The 21,660-nt window shown below is 37.5% G+C and overlaps 2 protein-coding genes across 3 annotated transcripts in view; one reads left to right on the top strand and one right to left on the bottom strand.

The window, feature by feature from the left end:
* The window catches only part of LOC129002427 (elongation factor-like GTPase 1), a 159,950-nt gene that overhangs the window by 105,403 nt on the left and 32,887 nt on the right, over positions 1-21,660 (bottom strand). The window lies entirely within an intron of this gene.
* LOC129002428 (uncharacterized) overlaps positions 1-21,660 on the top strand; it is a 62,058-nt gene that overhangs the window by 36,682 nt on the left and 3,716 nt on the right. Inside the window, exons 3-5 of the mRNA XM_054430222.1 lie at positions 16,761-16,865; positions 17,746-17,886; positions 20,749-20,899. Of these exons, the coding sequence (XP_054286197.1) occupies positions 16,761-16,865; positions 17,746-17,886; positions 20,749-20,899 (397 nt within the window). The remainder of the gene's footprint in view (positions 1-16,760; positions 16,866-17,745; positions 17,887-20,748; positions 20,900-21,660) is intronic.

The following is a 21,660-nucleotide window of genomic DNA, read 5'->3' as shown; positions in this document are numbered from 1 at the left end:
CTTCGACCTAAGTACATGCAAGACAATTGGGGATATTCGACCTAAGTGCATGCAAGTAGGTCCGCGAGTAACGCAGGTGCACCGATGCACCCAGTTCCCGATATTTGGTTTGCTAAACACTCGCTCGGCCAGAATGTATAATCTACGAGCCAAGTCAACGGTTCCATTGTGCCATCGATCGTCACAACTTATAACGTTTACAATGGAGGCGTGGCGTTCACCCACTGGTGGGAAAGCACATTAATAATCCGTAACAATCGCTGGGTTTACATGGATATCTAGGGACAAAAGAGTGATTGACCGTGGCGCGAATTTGTAAATTAGTATATTGCAAAATAGGTAATTGTGTATAAGAAAAGAATTGGGAACTCGGACACCCAAGTTGTGGAATTAACTTCATAATTTATTTTTAACCATACAAGAGTGAGCCAAATAAATTGTTCGATAAGGGTAGAATTGAACTTTTCTTGATTGAGGCGTACATGCAATGATATTTATAATACTAACTCCACATTTCCCTGATGAAAAATGAAGTTTCCATCCTTTGTATCGTATAGGCCTACGAATATGTTGATAAAGGTCAAAACCATTTCGATGGGTACTCACAAACTTAAAACAAATCAAGGGATTTTTTTCAAGTAACCTTATCAGAATGATACCATGTTCTCCTTTAAACGAAACTGTTTAAACGTAAACTAAAACGAGCCTTCCAAAAATCGAATTGTTTCAAAATTAACATACTTGCTCTAACCTAATATATAACATTTTTTATCTAAATTGTAAGCATATCGGAATTTCCAAGTCAGCAAAACTAATTCATAATAGTTTAAGGGCCGAGTGTCGTATGCACATGTGTTTATGATATATTCATAGATAATATGAATGAAAACTGTATGGAATTTATTTTATGTCTTCAGACAAACTGTGTAGAAAATATACACCATAAACTTATTTTAAAGCGCCAGCCCACGTGATCTGTCTATAAACAGCAAGAGACTTTCGAACTAAGCACCACCGAGAACTCGACTGGAGACGGACACATTCACCTTTTTTGCCCTTGAATGATGACTGCCATTGTAGACAGGTATGGAAAGCTTGAAGAGCAAAGGAAGAGAGAATGCTCTACTAGCCTAATGCTAGGCTTTATGTCGCTCGTAGCAGTAAACTAGAAAGAGCCGATGAGCGCTCATAAGCTCAAACAATACGCCACTTTCACTGTCCGTGTTCTGTACCACCAAGTCCGGAGAATGGGCTGAAACTTTGCCGGCTAGAACGATAATAAGCACAAATATTCACATTTTCCTCCTGGAATTTCTCTCCTTGGTTCTGTGGATCAACTAATTTAATAAACAGTGGTCTAGTCTAGACCAAGATTGTCAATTTTGAGTACAGGTGATACCGCTCCATTAATCATCCAAATGAATCGAAACATGTTGATAAGTTTCCCAAAAAGATGTGGCCCACAATTTATTTGATTCCTCATTTCAATCCCTACATCCTGTTTACGTTCCATTAAAGGAACATGTAGACACCTTGACTTTTGAATAGGTATCAACCAAAACCCCATAAAATGTTGTTCAAAACCTTCACATAACGCTGGTATTCTTTTACATACACCATAAATGTTTTAGTCTATATACATCTAGTTTAAAGCAGAGTATAATGTGTAGACTAAACATCCAATTCAAAATAGCAATTAATTATAATAGACATACTGAACTAAAAGTAATTTCAGGAAATAACAGACAGAGTTTAAAAACACTCTAAGCTGAGATGTACTGTAATTTTCTTCACGTGTGATGGTATGATGACGAAAAGGGAAAATAAAATCTATTTGAAATACAGTTAAATGCATCATAATCGAGAATCATAGACTACTTTGTCATAAATGGTTGTAGATCCGTACAGTCTGAATGTGTGAAGAGAAAATGCAAATTACAAACTTCAGGTAAAGCTTAGATCTGCACTTATCCTCAAGCACTTTTCACCGATTGTTTCCAGCAACAGCGTGATTGTTTAGAAAGTGGTCAAACAATGGGTTCTTGTGAGTGGGAATTTGCGATCCAGTGGATTTTGTAAAAAACGGGACTTTTTGCAAAGAGTGAATTGGGAATTGGAGACACCTAACTTGGGAGGTCAAGTAATAGTCGGTTGTTCCCTCCAAAATTGAGGACAGCCTTGAAAATGTCTTCTTCGATGCAGTTGAGGCATCAATAGGATGCACGAGCATTCAGCAGCCTATTTACTTGAATGTTTTGCCATTTGAAACAAAAACATCATTATAACAACATGGATCTTAACAAAAGTGTATTATCCTTTATGGATAGTTTCTGTCTGCGAAAAATTACAATTCTCAATCAAATTTCCAATCAAAATACTGTGCAAAGTTTAAGGCCGTCGACTTAATCCCTAATACTGACCAAAAAGTCCTCATTATTATCAGACTAAATTATTTTTATACACCCAAGATACTCCTATTCCTGATTCCTATCTTCAGGTTACCCAAACATTTCTTAATGGTTAACCTTTGAGCCTTAGATCACGTGAAAAGCACTCAAATTATCAAGCCAGAATTGTTCACATTAAAAAAGTCATAAGAATTGTGAAAAGTGATAAAACTAGCTCTATGTACAACCACAGAAAACGTACTACAACACATAACACCACGTTTACAGTTCTCTTCGTAAACATAAAGCATTAACTGTGAAACCAGGACACTTAACTGGCGCCTGCTACACCAAGAGTAAACGCCACTTATTGTAGCGAACCTCCCAGCGCGCTTGGAGGAAGCAGGAAGGCCTGGAATGCGATCCCTGAGGTACACCTCCTGGTCTAATGAGGAAATGTTCCCTTCCACCATATTCGGCACTCTTGTACACGCTAAACATCGCAGAGTTGCTTCCGAGGAAACTCATTATGCTTGTTGTTTGTCGTTTAGTGATTAGGTTTGAGCTTATTTCCTTTCGATGAAAAAACTAAATAGTTATTTAAAAAACTAATGTAGTATTGTGTACATTGAGAGAGAAAAATTCACCAATCATATTGAGAAGGCACTCGTTCCTAACCAGTCGTTAGTTGGACCATTAAATTTCAATAGTTGGAACACTCATTTAACTTGCAATTCTTTCAACCGAATACTCATCTCAAAACATCTAACAAAATTAAAATTTCAATGAATAACTAGCATCCTGTTAGCAATGTTACAGCATTAAACAAAATGGAATTAAGGACGATGAAATACGAATAGGCTGAAAAACAAGGTCATTTATTATATTCTCAAATATTTTACCCAACGCAAAAACATAAACCCAACCACAATTTGAGTATTATATCTCGAATAAAAGCAAGTGATCTCCAATAATCTCCGTCAATAACTAGAAAAACAAAGGCAGTTATCAGAAAAACAGACCAAGTAGTATTCCCTGAGGACCTCGCGCTTTTAATGAGTCGGTGTTACATCCTACCACTTTCTGCCACATAATTGATTATGATTAGTATCGAAGCCGATTGTTGTCGGCTATGATTAGACGAGCTTCCAAGGAAAGTTCCCACCTATCCGTTATGCGGAGTTCCGGGCATCGAGAGTCAACGTACCAATGTTAACTCTAATGTCCCCTTGTGTTATGGAGAGAACGCTTCCGGTGCAGCATGAAGTTTCACTGAGGATGCTGTTGTGAAATGTGAAACCGAAGTGGTGGTCAGTTTTCGAGTGTATTGATGGGCGATTGATAAAACGAAATTTCTTCTTAGCGTTACTGTGGTTGAATCAGTTGTAACCTAAATATCTTATATGTGATTAAGTTTGTTTGTTGTGTGCTAAACCCCTAGCACAATTGCCTTTTTTTCATTTTTACTTTTGCAGTGCCTATGCAAGTGGAATTTTGTAGACAAGAGTCCTTCTTGCAACGAAGTTTGAGGGTTAACCATTAAACGAGCAACACAACCCAACTCTTTAGGCTATAGATTGTCCGAAACCCCATCTTAATGCATTGCTACGCTAAAGCAAATTCAATGTTTGAAACTTGTGTAAAAAAAAGACTCATAAAGCAGTCCAGCAAAATCAGCTACAGTTGCCTTTTTTGTTACATGGTTTTTATTTACTCTGTTTAAAACAGGAATGCAGCTGAGTTTATGATACAAGTAAAGTACGTTTGAAGACCTTACTCCCAGAGGTAATTTTCGATTGATTATGATTCAGGTCACCTTTTGGGATTAATATAGACTCAGCAGCTACCAACTTGAAATTCTGACTCCAAAATTATTCGCACTAAAAAAATGGAGCTATTTCAGTTCTTCATATTCAAGCCTTATCTTTTCACGATAGGAAAATAAGTGTACAAAATGCTGCATCGACAGATCTCCAGCAGCAGATACGACTGGGACACTATACACGCACACTAGCGCGTGTAGGTGATTAGTGATTACACTGACGCTCACGCACGTAGGCGATAACCAAGGTCAGGGCTCGCGATGTGCAAGTACGTGCCTAAGTTAATGGAACACGATTTGTGATACCTCGAGATCCGGGTAGATCAGGGGCGTGGTGTTGCAGAAAGCACAACTTTTATAGGAGTGCTCGCTGATCTTTTAGATCCATTTCCGAAAACGTTTTTAGGTTGATGAATGAACTTGGGTATGGTGCAACGAATGTCGGATATTAAAACTTTTCAACACTCGTTTCTCCTGAATATAAATTTTAACAAGAAAATTATTTTGGCCAATAAGAAGATGACCGTTGCTAAATGAAACTATTTCGAAATGGCCTATGTATTCCATTAACACATACTGTATATGTGAAATGTGATTCATCTCCTGAAGTATGGTAGGGCTAAAGACATAGGCCTACTGCGTTTAGCAAACAATACCAGCTTATCTCAACCACAGTGCACTTAAGTCATATACTAATAACCACCAACGTTCATGTTGTCTGGAAATCCATCCTCTCAAAAATCTTTTACGACCGACGAAAACACTGTTTGCCAACTCATTGAAGCTTCTAATTATTAGAGCTGAGTATGTTTTTTAACTGATCAGCCGCAAATCTCATCAATCTTGAGTAATCATAAGGGAATAAAAAAACCTCATTTTGTTTCAACTTCAAAGAGTCTTATTCATCTACTTGTTTAGTGTCGTCCGCTCATGCCAGCACTGCAGCTTTCAATCCCCCAGCACACCATACAACGCACGTTGAACCGCAGTTCACGGTCCGTTAGTGTATTTGCATGCGACCAGGAGCAAAGAGTAATTTGATAATTGGTGTGAGAGCAAAGGGAACAATGTCCGTCATAAAGTGGCGAGGTCTCGGACATCTCCGTAAACGGAAAGTGGGCTAAGAAGGAGACAGGTGGCGTACGGAGATATTCCGGACTCCGCCACTCATTAGTACAAGTGAAATGAGAGTTGTGCTCTACATCCGGGCAACACAATGTTATACGGCCTTCACGCTGTTGACAACATAATCGGGCTGTTACTGAAGGCGGTAAGAGTTTCATTCGTTATGATTTCTACAGGCCTAATTGAGATGTGTTATTGTGTTCGTGTTCGTGAGTTTTAAGTACCCTTCCGCACACTCCTATTCAGGGTTTAGTTCCGACATTAAAAGACACGTTTGATAACAGTTAACATAGGAACATGATTTAAGATGCCAGATCAGGATCACGCGAACCCGACAAAGCAAGATAAGTACGGCTTTAATTTAAGATAGTACGAAAATTGGGCAGAGGGGACTTGTTTAGGAGAGGGGTACCAGTTTATTTGTGAAATGTATCCATGTATTAATTGCTACTCCAACTCCTCCAGCTATGAGCATTTCTTCATTCAACCTGTGATCAAGTTGATCGGAGAATCGCTTTAGTATTTAAATAATAGACTGGATGCGCGAGTTCTAGAGTAATCATGTCCTAAACCGTTGAAGAGTCAAATGGGACAAGGTAAGGTCTATAGATAGGAAAGGCGTTTACGAATGTTTTAACATAGCATTTGTGTTGTAATCAATGTTTTCCATGTAGTGCATAAGTAGAAGTAGGTCAAATTCGACCATACAAGCAAGAAATTAACAGGTCATTTAGACTGTAGTTTGGAATAAGCAAATATTATATACAGCAGCAGTTCCATTAGTTGGGTAGACCAGTTGTATCAGCAATCTGCACGAGCACGAGCTGCATACCTCGCTAATGTGAGCGGATTTCCATAAACTAAGTGAAAGAGCGCGTATGAGTGCATGACCAGATAATCTGATATTGGAGACGTAGAAAGTCGCGGAGGCGGATAGTACAGCTGCTGAGGACGGTAGTGGGCGAATAGCAAAACAATCTCTATCGATCTCTGAGGTTACGAGCTGAGGGTTTGCACAAGACGTACCGTTCGATGGTGGACACATTGACTGTAGAGAACGGCAATCCGTTATTGTCTTCGACTGGTAAATTTCAGTAATGTTTTGTGTTAGCTCACTACGCGATACAATGCAAACTTAAGATAACATAGTTTCGTAATGAAAGTAAGAGCAAAATTAGAACCAAAGTAGTTGGGGACCATAAAAATCCCAGGAAGTACAGGTAGATGCGACCAAGGCAATAGCAACGCAGAATGACAAGTAAAATAAACAAAACCTCTCCATTGGGAAGGACGATGATCGACCTTTCTAAAACCCGTTTAGGTCTACACTGATGAACGTGGAGCATCTATAGCTCAAATAATCAGGTTAATAAAGATTGATTGAACAATGCTATTCATTAACTCTGTCATTGATTGAACGATAAATAAGCAAACGTAAGGATCTTTTGAAATACAGTATTACGTTTGAACCTTCCCGAGTTGAAACAGAGCTGAGCTGATTAATCCCTTGTCATCTTGAACATAGGAGCGAAATATAAGAGATTTGTCCTACGAAATTCTTCTCACATACATCATGGGTGCACATAATTACGTGAGTTTTATATTTGAACATTTCCTACAGATGTTATTATTAAAACTGGCGAATTAATAGCTCTAAAACCAAACCACTAACTTCAAATGAACAATTTTATTTTGCATCCCATAACCATAGAAATCGCATTGCAAACCTTAAAACGTCCAAATTCCAATCGGTACTTGAGTGACCGGTAAATGTGAATCAACGGTGACACCGACAACGTAGGCTGCCTCAAAGCCGAACAGGTTGCAAAGTTGTTACTGCCAAGTAGTTCACGCCGAAGACCCACCGTACCTCATAATTGCGTCATCTTTTATTCATCAGACCATAACCCTCGTTTCAGTTGGCAGACGTTTCGATTACGTTCGCATTGTCTTCCTCAGCGGATCCTGTTCAAAGAGGCCAATCTGTGACTTGCCACCTTGACAAGCCACTTTAACGTCTGAGGTGTTTGTTCACCGCTGCCAACTATGACTGTATTAACAGAGATCATTTTGCTGCTAGTACTCTTTGGAAGAAGTCTTGTGGACATCACGATGGAAACAAAGGGGGGGAACACAGGACAATAATTGTTTATTTATTAATTATCTTTCCTTCTAAGGCACTTATGTTGGAACCTTAATGCAGACACTATGTCTGTCTAAAACACAATGCTGAAAAGAAACTTCTTTGCCGAAGAGTGGCCAAGCCACATTCTTCAGGTACCTCTTACCAGCTTGTGTTCCCATTACAAGGCACAAAGTGACCTTTTATCACGCTCTTATTCAAAATTTAGAATTTCCAAGAAGCATATTGGCTTATGTTACAAGTGAGAATTGTAGGGTTTCGTTTGTATTAAGTCCATGTCCCATTGAGGCAAAACATAAATGACGGGTTTCCTAACTATATCTTCATATTCCTTTATATTTCACTAATAACCATCACCATGCCTTCGAAATTTATCGCCTTACATTTTTCTGCGTGTGTATTAAAACATTGTGTAATAACTCGTAAGCTTTATCATCCAACTCCAAAGTCCACTATCAAGCGTAAAACTCCTCCCTCTTCACGTGACAGCATTTGAGCCTCTACCACACACAAAGTCATTTTGTTCTCGACCCTCCATTACACATGTATCCATACATTACACATGTATCTCTCCCTAGACGCATCTCGTGCCAGTTCCCATGCCAGTGCAATCAGTTTTCGCGCCTGCGGCCGTTGTTTTGTTTGGACCCATATTAAGGCCGCCCATCGACAAATGACACTGGCCCGTTACATCGGAAACTGTTAATGCGCTGCCACGAGCCACCGACGTCCGCGCACGTTCCATTCTTCCGCCGCGTCCTCGCTCCACATGTGGACATACGAATCGCTTTGTTGTTGTTGACTGTTGTTGGTAGGGGTAGTAATTTAGGAGTCGCTGTTGTTCCGGTTGAGGATGATGTTTTTATGTGGTGCTATTGTTTTGGTTGGGGTAGTAATTTTTATTTGATACATATGGCCGTTGTTGAGGTTTGTGATGTTATTATAAGTTCTTTGTTGGGGTTTGGAAAGGGTTTTCATATATTTCTTCTGCTGTTGTTGTTAAGGTGATAGGGTCTGTGTTGTCCCTGTTGTCTACCGGGTTTCGCAAATCTGTCAAGTGCGATACGATTTGCAATTACCACAAGTTGCAAGAGCACTCTGCAGTGGTCACGAACTTTTGATTATATCGGCATGGTTTTTCCATGATACAATCAATCAAAGGTACATATTTAACTTGCATAGAAAACTATAAACAGAAATAAAAATAAAAGACCCATGTGTTTTTTACTTCATGTATACATAAGTTGGTCATAATGACTCCAAGACAGTATTGATCAGCCTGCACCTGTCTACAGTGACAGTCGTGCCACCGCCGCGGTCGCAGTGGGTCGGTCGTGCAGACTGCCGAGGGTACGACTGCCTCTTTCCCAGAGGTCTACATACCGCAGTCATTGTACATCCGAGTTTCACTCTCGTCTTATCTAACAATATACATATTCATGATTGCGACCCTGGAATGCTCTTCCGGATGCACCTTCTGCCTCCATATATGAATAGAATAGGTCGGGATCCGAAGTACCACTACCCGGTCATTCGACAATCTTTTTTATCTTCTTCCCTGACACTATTAAACATAACTATTTTAGAAATAGTTCTACGACGCTAACACAGTGTGCGCATGCTAAGACGAACATGAGTTTTGAATGAGTGAGACGACTGTATTGTACTGTCTTTTCAACCTATTATTTAGCCAAGGCCATTTACTAGAAGCTGATTGATCAGCAAGGCCCAGTTTTGGACCATCATAAAAACTTCCTGAATCGCAGGGCAATTTTACGATTACGAAACGAGCGGTATATCCACTCATAAAGGCCTAGTATAGTTTACTGAAGTTGTACACCACAAAATGTTCTGTGCCACAACAAAGCGGATCAAAACTTGCGGTCACCCATTAGGACTCCAGCATCCAATGCAGCGCCAGCACACGCTCGCGTCGCTAATGTATCTTCTCAGAACGGTGCCATCCGTGACTGGCGCCCGCTGAGGAGAGTGTTCGCCGCTCTGCTTCCGAGAGCAAATAAATATTTCGGCTTATTCCAGATTAAATGGAAACCTTAAATTTCTGCAAATGAGAAACGTTACTTATAAATCCGGTATATCTGGTTCAAGCGACTTTCTTTTCGACTTTATGAGAAGTTTTCAGAGCAAGAAAGACATATTTAAGGTGTCTTTACGGTAGCATTTATTCTCCATGATATTATTTTAGCCTAACGTTTTGAGCCCGGATGTAGATGTTACGTTAGAATTCAAACATAATCACATCTTTTCCAATGGCACATTATCCATTTAACATAATTTTTTTACATTTGCAGTGATACATGAGGACATGTTGTCATAAGTGATGTTGCCAAAAAGGGATAACATGCTCTCCTGTAATACAAATGAACATTACGAACGTTGGTAAATTACATTTAGGCTTAAATCGATTTTAGGAATATTGAAACAAACACTGTAATGGATTTCGTTTGTGCGGCCAGTAAAGACCGAGTCACCAAAGCATAAAATATTTAGAAAATTGAATGGATTTCTAAAGATATTGAGGTATTCTTTATTTCAAAAATTATATGTCATATACAGTATGTATTTTGAGAAAATTTAGTGTCTTAGCGGTTTTGCACTGCATTTCAGCCTCAATAATTTGATTACTTATCGTATTACCTACGATGTTAGCGGCATAGTGTTAGTTAGTTTCGTGATGTTTCAGTCCATGGAGCCTTGTGGAGCCGAAACCCCACCAAACTAAGGCTGTTCTAAGACAATGTCCTCTCCAGCCTTCACCTAACATGGTGTAGAATGATCGACATGCATTTAAAAAACCGATCACTTGTGTCAGAAATGGTGACTGTGACGACTCTTCTCATCCTGCACCGCACCCAAATTAAACTAATGGCCGTTGGTCGACCTTTCCTATCTGGATCAGCGGTCACGTGTTTGTCCTAGCGGTGTTGTGCACGACGCACGGCGGTGCTTTACTGTGGTCCACTAGTCCACTCTAGTCTACTGCCCACTTATGCAATTATACGGCTCGGAATTCGGTCTTCCGCTCACCTCTCGCTACCTCACTGTTACAGAAATAGACCGGAGTCGCGGCGCGGGTGGCTCAATCTTGAGTTGTAGGGGGAGCATTGGAGACACGTGTCGACAGATTGAAACCGCCTTGAAATTTATAAGCGTTGGGCATTACTTACTGTAATATTTTTTTTCATGAATATCAGGAAAGATTGGAACCGCCACGAAATTTCTAAGCGTTGGACATTTCTTACTGTAGTACTTCATTTTTATCCATTATTTCGGATTCAAAAGCCCATCGTTAGCCACTTGCATGGCTAAAACTACGGGAACATTTGGGAAATGCGATTTGAGATCAAATTACATTTAAGAAATTACATATATATTTAGGAATATCAAGTGATTGAAGGATATTTCAAGTATAGTATAAAAAGTTGGTGATGGTAACAGTTGTATAACTGGGCTTACTTCAAAACATTGACAGTATGACTATCGACTAAACTTTTACTAGACAGCCTAAATTCGATGATGATTATTCATCCTTAAATTTAGAATGTCGTATGGGTGTTCAGTTAAATTGTATTGCCTAAGTTGAATTTAAACCAAACCTCCATAGAATGTGAATGTATTCTAAAACATATTTTCGTGATGCAGATTAGTATAAAATTATTAAAAAGTAAAAGAGGGCTAAAAGATATTTATATGACTTTTTGTGAAATTCTGGCTTAATCTATAGACAATTTTAATAAATTATGATCCAATAAATGTCTTGGCGGTCACAACTTGTAGACTCTCTGTAGTTGGGTATTTTTATTACTTTATTACATTTTACTCAATTTTCCAATCAACTCACCTAAAGAGCATTCTGTAGTTGATTTCTACAGCTTTCATAGAGACCATACAGATTTCCGTTTGACCGGATGAATTGCATAATTGTAGTTTCGTAGTTGTAAGCATTAAATTCGCTACAAATTATACTTGCACAAGTGAACTGGTGGGATAAATAAAATAACACCTCTAGGAGGTCGACGTAGACCGAACGAGAAACATGGTGCATTCGTGCAAGCATTATTCATTCATTATGCAGAGTTTGTATAGTCAGTGGTGCAAATCTGCTGAAGCTGATGATCTCCTTGAATAAATGGAGCTCTCATCCCAAAGTACTTTGAAGGCCATAGATTTGTGTGGTCTCGTAAAACTATCTTCCAATGGACCGTTTACCTCCGCTAGTTTAATTCCAGATCGTTAAAAGACAATTGTGCTAGATTTCAATTACTACTGCCTTGTAAAAGACCGTAACGATTTTCCAGGTTTTTGAACTCACTACCGGATATTATTGAACTTTGTTGAATATAACTGTAAATAGCAAACAGGCTAACTATTGTATCTGTTAATATGGAACTCTTCTGTATATATTTTTATCGGGAATGATCGTAAAGTAGTATCTTTTGGATCTTTACTTGGCATTTTCATAAAAATCGTTAGCATATACCTGTATTGAAAGTGCATTTAATATAAATACACGTTAATCAGACACAACCTCTTACGGATCAATTGCCTAAACAAGAATAAAATCCTACCCCCGACCAAAAGGTATTTTCTCTATCTTTAAATCTCGTAGTAAAATCACCCGAAACTTGCAGTTACGCGCAGATCTGTCAATTTGTTTATATACAAATGATGTTTAATTAATGTTTTTAAACTTAATGTTATATTTGAACCTTGTCTTCTGCAATGAATTGGCTCCTCTAACCAATTCTCTTGAATCTTAAATCTTCATTGGCTACACCATACCTATTTTCCGACGGCCAAACTCTCCACAAAACTCACACCCAAACCAAGATTCCGAAGAAATACTATGTAACACGCCATAAAGGTAATGTTTAATTTAAGATAGTATATATTGCACCGCGGTCCGTAATGTCCTATTTATAAACAGACAAGTCATCAAAGGCGAAATTGAATAGTCAGGCAATAACGCAGCTAAGTCCCCAGTAGCGACTGATAGCATTACCATGATTAGTCATCATAGCTTCGTAGGCAGAGCCATCGTTGGACAAGAAAATGATGCAGGACCTGAGAACAGCTGCCTTAGTCAGTGAACCACATAAGTACTTAATTGACCAATTGTAATGAAACCTTTATGTTTTCTTTATTATTCCACACAGCATGTTTTGGAACTCGTTGCACGCACAGGACGTGTTGGATTTTTCTTTGAGTTTTGTTACTAATATTTTATTTTCAGTTGAAACAAACAACTGAGCAATTCATTTGCCAATACTTATTGGCAGTAAGATTCTTAAAATTTCAATTGCTATAAAAAGTAGTGGGCGAAACATAGTTGATCTAACACAAGTACTAGTATTGTAATCCTCAGTATTCGTATTGAGTACCTAAACATGTTTTAAATCATTTCATGTTGAAGACTTCATTACAGATAAAATGTTACTATATACAATATCACTAGCGTTATTCTAGGTAGTGTTGCACACGACATGCGAGTTCAGTAGTGTAGTCTGCTACTACAACCGTAGTCACGGACGACACGATTCTGTCGATGATGCATTGGCGAGTGTAATCGTAATGTATTGTAAATTGCAATGTTAAACATAATACCATGAACATTTCTCGCCGTCACGTCAGAACAACAATCTTTTATCATTGGTATGAGGTAGGGAGTATGATGTGAAACATTAGTCATGATCTAAGTTCCGCTCTGATGAGACCAAAAATACATATTTATTTTATCCTTCCAGATGATTGGTTTATTGAAATCCATTACTGATGATGGATTTGAACAATCAAAAGCTAATCTAATTGATAAAATACCCCCGCCGCAGCAAACCTGCCGTCTAAGCAAATTTACATTTGCCTGAAGTGATTTTCAATTAAATCTATTTAAATAACATTAGGTTTAACGAGTACCTATGTTTGCTGCTACAAGGAAACTAATAAAGTGTGTTTTTTATTAAAAAATCAATAGCTTAGTATGAAATAAATAAATCCGCCAAGTTTGATCAAAATATATCTATAAACAAGCCAACTACAACATTTTACAATAATCTCCATAAGACAATCATGAACATGGGAATTTTAAGTTAACATTTTTTTTTAATTTTCTCCGTAACCAATCACCGTACAAACACTTTAATATACTAAATTATTTGTTTTATTCAGCTCTTTAAAAAGGTCTGGAGAAGAATTTATGCATTTTGTGTTTTAAGGGTAAACAATTAGAAAAACAATTTTTACCCCATAAAACCCCCCGTTAAACCCCGTTCCCATGGTCCGATCATGCATCCGGTCATGTATAAAATTTATATGAAAATGGAACCCAAAACCATAAAACACAAAGGGAAGTGGAAATAAAATAGGATGAAATAAAAGCGTAAAATTACATCAGGTTTGATTTTTTTTGGTTGAGTATGGAATTACTTTAAAGATATTACAGTAGTAAAGTTGTAAGAAACACCTACACTCCTACCCTGCAAAGTGCCTTCCAACCAAATAAATTCACTAATAAAGATTTTAAAAGTAAAAGCCACTTTGAAAATCTGGGGAAACCATGAAAGGCCAAATTAATCTATACAACTTTGCCGTGTAATGTAACTATGTGTTTAGCGATCAATTACGTCCATCGATTATGACAAAAACGTTACGTGAACTTTAGCGGGTGTTAAGCTTACTGAAGCTTTTCCATGCGTCCTTCATGCTCATTAGTACTAGAGTGTCCATGAGACTACACGGACTTAAGTAACATCGCGGGAGTCTCAGGCTCGGCGTGTCAGCTGCACGTTCAGCACGCTCGGCACGCGCCACGACTGTCAGGCCGATGACGTGATGACGATGACGAGAATGTCGCAGTTTCGCCGATTCCACGGTAGCCGAGTAACGGACACACAATCGAATGTACCGTTCGATTCGATTGTTATTCGATTGTCGGCCGCCACGCTCGTTTTCGACATTGTACCTCAACTTCGGGAATTTCCAATCATATCGTCGACTCCCTGCGGTAAATTATCATGCGGTAAATGCCGTTTTGTTACCATTGTCGAGGGTAGCGGGGCCCCTGTTGTGCTTGTTGTGGTAGAGTAGTGCAGCGAGCTGATATTGGAATGTAAACAATATGTCAAACAGTTATATAATAAATTCGTCGGTATGCCATCAAGTGATTCAATTATTTACATACTCAAACGGTAATTCAATATGATGGCGTTCACTAACAGTTTCGGCTCACATATTCATGAATCCATCATTAGCCATTAAAGGGCAAAAGACAGTGAAAAGGAAAGGTCATGTTACAGTATACATTTCGGTATGCTTGATTGCAAACAAAATACTGTAAGATGCACCAAATACGAACACAAAACTGCTTTTCTCTGTTTCAAAGATTTCTGAAAATGTATTCCAAAACAAAATTAAGCAGCTTTTAGTGGGAATACATTTCAATAATCGATCCATAAACAACTCAATGACTATAACTGTGCGTGACTTCGGGATCGCTGAAGAATTTGAACTTTCATCGTAGAAAGAAAAGCGTTTTGTTTCGGCACTTGGTATTCATTTGACACCATTCCCTCGTCATTTTGGGACCATCGGCGTCTCCTAGCCACGGTACCACGGTACACACGAAGTGGAAGGCAATAGCAGCTGTATTATCGTGAGTCCCACAACTGCAGTCGTGAGTTCCCAGTCGCTAATCTCACTTTCGTGCTGGGACACCCATTTTATACTCGGGTCAAACTAACATAGATAAACGTCTCTTCTACACGCGTAAATGCACAATGTCGGTCCATTCAAAAAGCTAAAAACCACTTTAAACAAATAAAGATAAACGTTCCATTTGTAAATTATGTTCCTAGTACGGGCCTATTCACAAAGTAAACGTCTTTTCAAAGGGACTTCTATAAACGTCTGATAGTAATCGCATGGTGCAGGGCCAGGGCCGATTGAAAAAAAAAACATTTTGACCTGAAAATTAGACAAATCATCATGTGAGTATTTTCTCAGCATAGGTTTAACCCATTCAAAAGGTCTTTAAACATATGACTAAAACATAAACAAATCTACGTCTTATCTACATTAACACACATATTTACAGTACCAGTATTTGTCAAATATTCTGTTAGTACAGAACTCATTCAAAATTCAAAAAGAGGCTAAACACTTAATATAAGCATTATGCCGTGTCATATATGAATGAATGTAGTGCAGGGTCGATTAATAAAATGGAAAAGCAGATTTCAGATTGACACTTTTCCCAGTGTAAACCTTTTCTTGAGTGTAATCTATTCAAAAGCTCTGGAAAAGTTTATGTGCGTAAACAACGAGTTAAAAAAATCATCAATGCAAACGTCCTCGATTGAGGAGTTCTCTTATAACCAGAACAATTTAGACTATTTTGTAAATGGCATAGTCGCAAATGCATACTAAACTTTAAAAAGCGTGATACATTAAGAAAACTGAAACCTGCATTTTACAATTAATTGTGAAGTGCTTTTTAGATGGTACATATGATGTTTTCCAAAAACATTTTCATAACCATTGCCTGGATCAAATTGCAAATTATGAAGACTACAGAGTTTATGGCAATTTTAACGCTCATCATGCAACCCAAAACATGTCGACGTCTCAGTAAAAAAAGAACAAACTAAAGGTGGCATTTCGGAAAGTAAACATACTAAAGGTTTCAAACTATCAACTATCAAATGTGTCGGCGCAATCACAACCACATTGACATTGACGTGTTCACGGCTAATGTCGAGGGAAAGTGTCCCCGGTCACGTGGTCGCTATGATAACCGCGCGCCACTTTTACCGCCAATTGTCACCGTTCCCGCCGATATTCACGATCAGCTGGTGATTCGACATTATTTTAATCTGTAACACTTCCCTTGTGTAGAAGAAAGTTGCTTCGTTTACTTTCCTTGTGCGGCATTGTGCTGGTAATGCACCTTAAGTATTTTCATGTACAATCCAGATTTATATCATTTGTTTTCCACGAACTTTTCGAATCAGTTTCCTACATGTTCTCGAGAGAATATAATAAAACTCCAGAAAATCTAACTACCAGTTTCAGCCTGATGTCAAGCCCAAGAGAGATGATAACTCTTGTGTAGGATAAAGTAATCATGTGTACATGCAAGGAATATCCTAATATCCACCTTTCTTATCAATAAATTTCAATATTAATAAAATATTTAAGTTATCATAATATATTATTATCAATAGAAACTTTAAATTTCTGAAGAGTCCTATTTTTTTTTCTTTTACAGGATACAGTGAGGCTACCAGGAGGTACAGCTACCAAGCCAACCAAATACCACTACTATCCTCACAACCAACACATCTACCTGCTACCAGAGTGTGCTGTACAACAGGTCAGATCAATCATTCAATCAATTACTATAACAATCATAATAAATATTACACCACTGTTTGATGATACACAGTAATTTATGTCAATTTACGTTCATGCTTCATGACAGAAACTCATCCCATTACCCATTAAAAGTTTTGGTAATAATGTTTAGGGTATCTTCATTTTTACAAATACTGGTTGAAAGAGATTAAGGTGACACAGTCTAAAACCCTCCAAGATGTGTAGCCATTATCAAAATTGAAATGGTCCTTCTTTAATCAAACTTTTACACCTTAGTTTCTTGTCCTTGCATGGTAACGTATATAAAGGTATATCTATTGAACTAGCCATTGCGGATAAAGAACTCAGTGATGGAAAATGTACCATATCATTAAATCTATGGTTCCACATTTTTATGACTGTCAATATTAACTTATCTTCTTTCATCCCATCCCACTGCAGTTTATTTTTATGTGAACAGTTTGATTATTTAGAGCTTTCGACTGTTTAGTTACAGAAATATATATATTTAAGTATTTTTTTTGTTTGAACTATTCCATTTCTGTAATTAATGATGAATTAGATGTTGTGAAACAACAATAACAGAGTAATACAGGACCATCAAGTACGTCACTTCTTAACATTCTCAAATCCCAGATTACAGCTTGATGATAATGGCTCTGATATCAAAGTAAAACCTAATTATACTTTAGGTTATCCAGTTTTGTCACAATCCTCCTCAAACCTTTTTACATTAGATTACTACAAACATGTTTGAAGTCCATAATACTCATCACATCAGGTTTGTTTTGTAAACTAGGTGTGAGTTACTCTAGTCTGAACATTTGCTTGAGCTATCTTCTATCCGGTGTCTGATGCCAATATTGATGTGTTTTCAGGTGTGTAATGCAGTTTACGTAAGGCTCAACTACACACAGCCGCTGTGTGCCTGCCCTTCACGATATAGAGAACCTTGTTCGGCCAGTCTCAACTCTGACGATCTACACACCACAGAGTTGACTATGGACCCCAAGGGGAAGGTAAGCTTTAGTATACAGTGAGTTAAACAGTAGACCTTGGTAGTCTAATAATATTGATGGTCAGTAAATGTTGGTATTGGTATAGTTTACAGTCTAAGAGAAAGCTGACAATGAGTGCATTTCCTATCATCTGGAAAAAGATTTCAGATCAAAATGTAAAGGGGCAAAAAAAGTAGAAAAAAAATGTATATTAGAAGATGGGTACCAATTGTCAAAATGTTTAATTCGCTTAAAACCTAGCCGCACGTTCCACCTTCATCATCTGCTTTAGCCGTTTGAGGTTCCATAATTTTATATTATCAAAAATTGTGTCAATTTACATCCCAAAGCCTGAACTATTAGAGCTAATGTTTTATTTTAAAAACGTATTATTTATCTGAACTGGGATCAATCTGAACTATACTAGCCTAAAACAATTATCCATATGGTGGAGATTATATACATTTTACGTTTACAAAATTAAATTTTTCATCTTAAATGCATCTCTTATAGAGCATTATTGACCACACAATCTTTACAAAGCTAAATAACTCACTAAATTGCAAGACTTTTTTCATAATGGTAATTTAAAGCTAATTGTAAGCCTCCATAGACATTATGTAGAACGCTCGTTTACCAATGGAATTCGCTAAATCAATAACTAGTTGCTAACCAAGCGAGCTGGCAAAAATCACCATAATACTAAGCTTGGATATATAATTTCTAAAACTGTATTGCCTCGAGTAATGGAAACGACTAGTTTAAATTGAAGGAATTGATAAACTCAATAAAGTAGATCTATGCTTCAGGATACAAACTCTCGTGAATGCCTTTCTACTTGTGGAAATATCATTACTTTAATAGCAAGCAGATTTCAAATTTACAATTTAAATGTACAATGCTTCAGGGAAATGGTAAAATAAGCAGTAAACCCTGTCTTAAGAGTTAAGAGCGAGATGTAATTACGATATTAGATTTTGGCAGAAGATTACTCAAGAAGGTATTTTGCTACCTTTAATTCCTTATGCAGAAAATCAAAAGTAACATTTAAGTATGTGAATAAAACCTAACAGTTATTTAGCTGGGGGAGTTAAAGTCTTGTCAATTTGATACAAAATAAATACCTACACAACTGATGGTATGAACAACAGCAACTCAAAACTCTCAGAAAAACAACAAGCGAATGCATTGAGAATCAATTACACTAGTTATATTAATAAGTATCAGTAAGTCTAGTCCAGCACCAAATAATAATGTAACAACAGTTTCTGATGATCATATTAATGGTCAAATCTCAAAATGCTGAAAACTTCAATTAAATAAGGCAGCAGTGTTAATCAAGTCTCTTCAGTCTTGACTTTTAATACCTTTTAAATTTTCCTCAACAATAAAGGATAAAGCAAGATTTAACTGTATGAGAGGAAGAGCTGGGAGAAGGAGAGATGTAAATGAGATAATGGATAGTGCATAGTTCCGTTACTCTGCGTGGTTCAGAAACAAACAATGTCACAGCCAATGGAGCATGTAGCAGGGAAATTGTACCTCCAGTCCAGCGTGCAGCACTGGTTGTCTGACTCAACTATATATTCTTCTGGTGTAATTTGGTTCACCAGCAAATAGCAATTAACCAAATCCGAATAGATTGAGCCATTTAAAAACCAACTATCAGTATCGATTTCCAAGTAAACTATCCACAGGAAAGTAAATTAGGCAATTGTTTATTATTTATTTTATGTACTTTTGTAGGGGTTTTATGTATTTAATAAATAAAAAAGCTTCATATACATTTATAAAACTAGAAATTGCAAACATTAATTAAAGTCACGTAAGGAGTAAGGTAATAACACAGATTGTCCCCTCTTATCCAACTTTTATAGATAGCATTGAAAGCGACCAAAGCTATGGTACCAACATAGCCAAATAATATTGGAGGAGAAATATGTGATGTGGAAAGCGAAAAGGGACCTCTTGTCGGAGATGAAAAATTTTCAGTACGGCCGATATAAGTAATTAAGGTCGAAAATACCTAATTTCGGTGTTTTATCGATTGTTATACCTCATTTAACATAGAACATGACCGTATCGGTTACAATATAGAATTGAAGAAACAAAAGGTCGAAATAAATAATTTTGTTAGCCTCTCTGCACGGTCTGAGAAAAGGTACCTCTTCTCGCTCAATGTTATTTTGCCATAACGACAAAAGAGGTCCCATTTCTAATATACACTTTTTAAACAGATTTTAGTAAAAAAAAAAAAATTGCTTTGCATTCTAGTGGAAATTTAGAGAACTACAACAAATTTCAGTTCACGGAGAACAAAATATCTCACAAATTTTGCTGTCCCGACAAGAGGTACCTTATCTTATCTTATGGAGAAATAACATAGGGCCGACAAGAGGTCCCTTATCTGAAATGTGGTCTTTACGACATGCTTCAATAAAACAATTATTTAAATGAAAACTACTGTGAGTTAAGACAAAATTTTCTATTGCTTACAAAGAGGACATTATAAGCTTTCTTTTGATACCAAAATCGGTTTGGAGAGTACTAAAGAATTATAGCTCAGTAATTTGTACAGAAGATCAAATAGAGGCAGGAAAATTCATCGATAACGATAGTATTGCGAGTTTAACCAGAAGGGAGGTCATTCACCAGGAACAAATATCAAGTAAGAATGCAAGGTAGCAGACGGAGGAAACTTGTACAAAAGGTTGACATTTGTAGGCAAGAAGAGTATGGAGGAAACTTATTGGCAAGACAAAAAATCAACTTTGAACTGAGTGGCCACAGGAGTGAGTAAAAGCCAGTAAGTTCTAAAGCATCTTCAATAACTTTTTTTGTGGTAGCTATTAACAAATCCTGAAAGTTGATCCTTTTCTACAGATCCTGACTCTAGTCAAGACGTGTGAGCCAGTAGCTGACATGAGGATGTGTCGGGTGCCTCGAGACTGGAGTCTGCTGGCTCTACAGAACATTCGGACAGGAAAGTCACACTACCTCGTTATCTGTCGGTGTCCTGACACCAGCGTACTTGGTTAGTTTAATGATTTATCTTTTAAGTATACAAGTAAAAGCTAGAAAACATTTGTTAACATCTTATTATTCTAGACTTTTGTTATGGTAATGGAACTAATGAATTGGTAAAGTGAAAAGTCCCATCTATTCTTAATCAGCTTCCAAGGACAAAGTGGACAGTCAAACCTTGGTCTTTGGTAGATGATTGTGTCGTTCAATACGTGAAGATAATGGCCGACATTTCAGATGCATAGCAGCAATCCAACATCAGGACAAACTACATTTAAAATCCTTGTCACAATGCATCCAAAATTTTGGCCACTAAATTTGCCAATTTATCGTCACTGGCATTTCCTGAAGACCAAGATTTGGAAGTTTCATCTATTTGATAATGTCAAAATGTGTTTTAAACACAATTTACGATGATGACTCAAATGTATTAAGTTCTGTTTCATTTATATCTATTTAAACTAGGGTTTCAGATAAATTTAAGCCATATTTGTGTGTCTATGTTATGCGGTTCTAGGACCTTGTCAAGGGGGAGCTAACGGGGTTGTTCCACCCAAAAGGGGCCTGGGGGTCCTTCCCAGGAAAATTTGATATTTTTGAAGCCGTTTTGTGACTTTTTAAAGCCAATTTTAATGTCTAGAACTGAGTCCAAAAACCTCTGTTATGTTTTAATGACAAAATGTATGTTTAAATTTATATTTCCAGGGACGCCCCTATAGCCCCCCCATTTTAACTGCCACTGATGTTATGCATAACCCATTTTTGACTCAT

This window comes from Macrosteles quadrilineatus, unplaced genomic scaffold, assembly GCF_028750875.1.
Source record: "Macrosteles quadrilineatus isolate MER2022 unplaced genomic scaffold, UCM_ALF_1.0 Scaffold_9__3_contigs__length_116548681, whole genome shotgun sequence".
Lineage (NCBI taxonomy): Eukaryota > Metazoa > Arthropoda > Insecta > Hemiptera > Cicadellidae > Macrosteles > Macrosteles quadrilineatus.
Note: the sequence above shows the minus strand (reverse complement) of the source record. Positions and strands in the feature narration are given on the sequence as shown.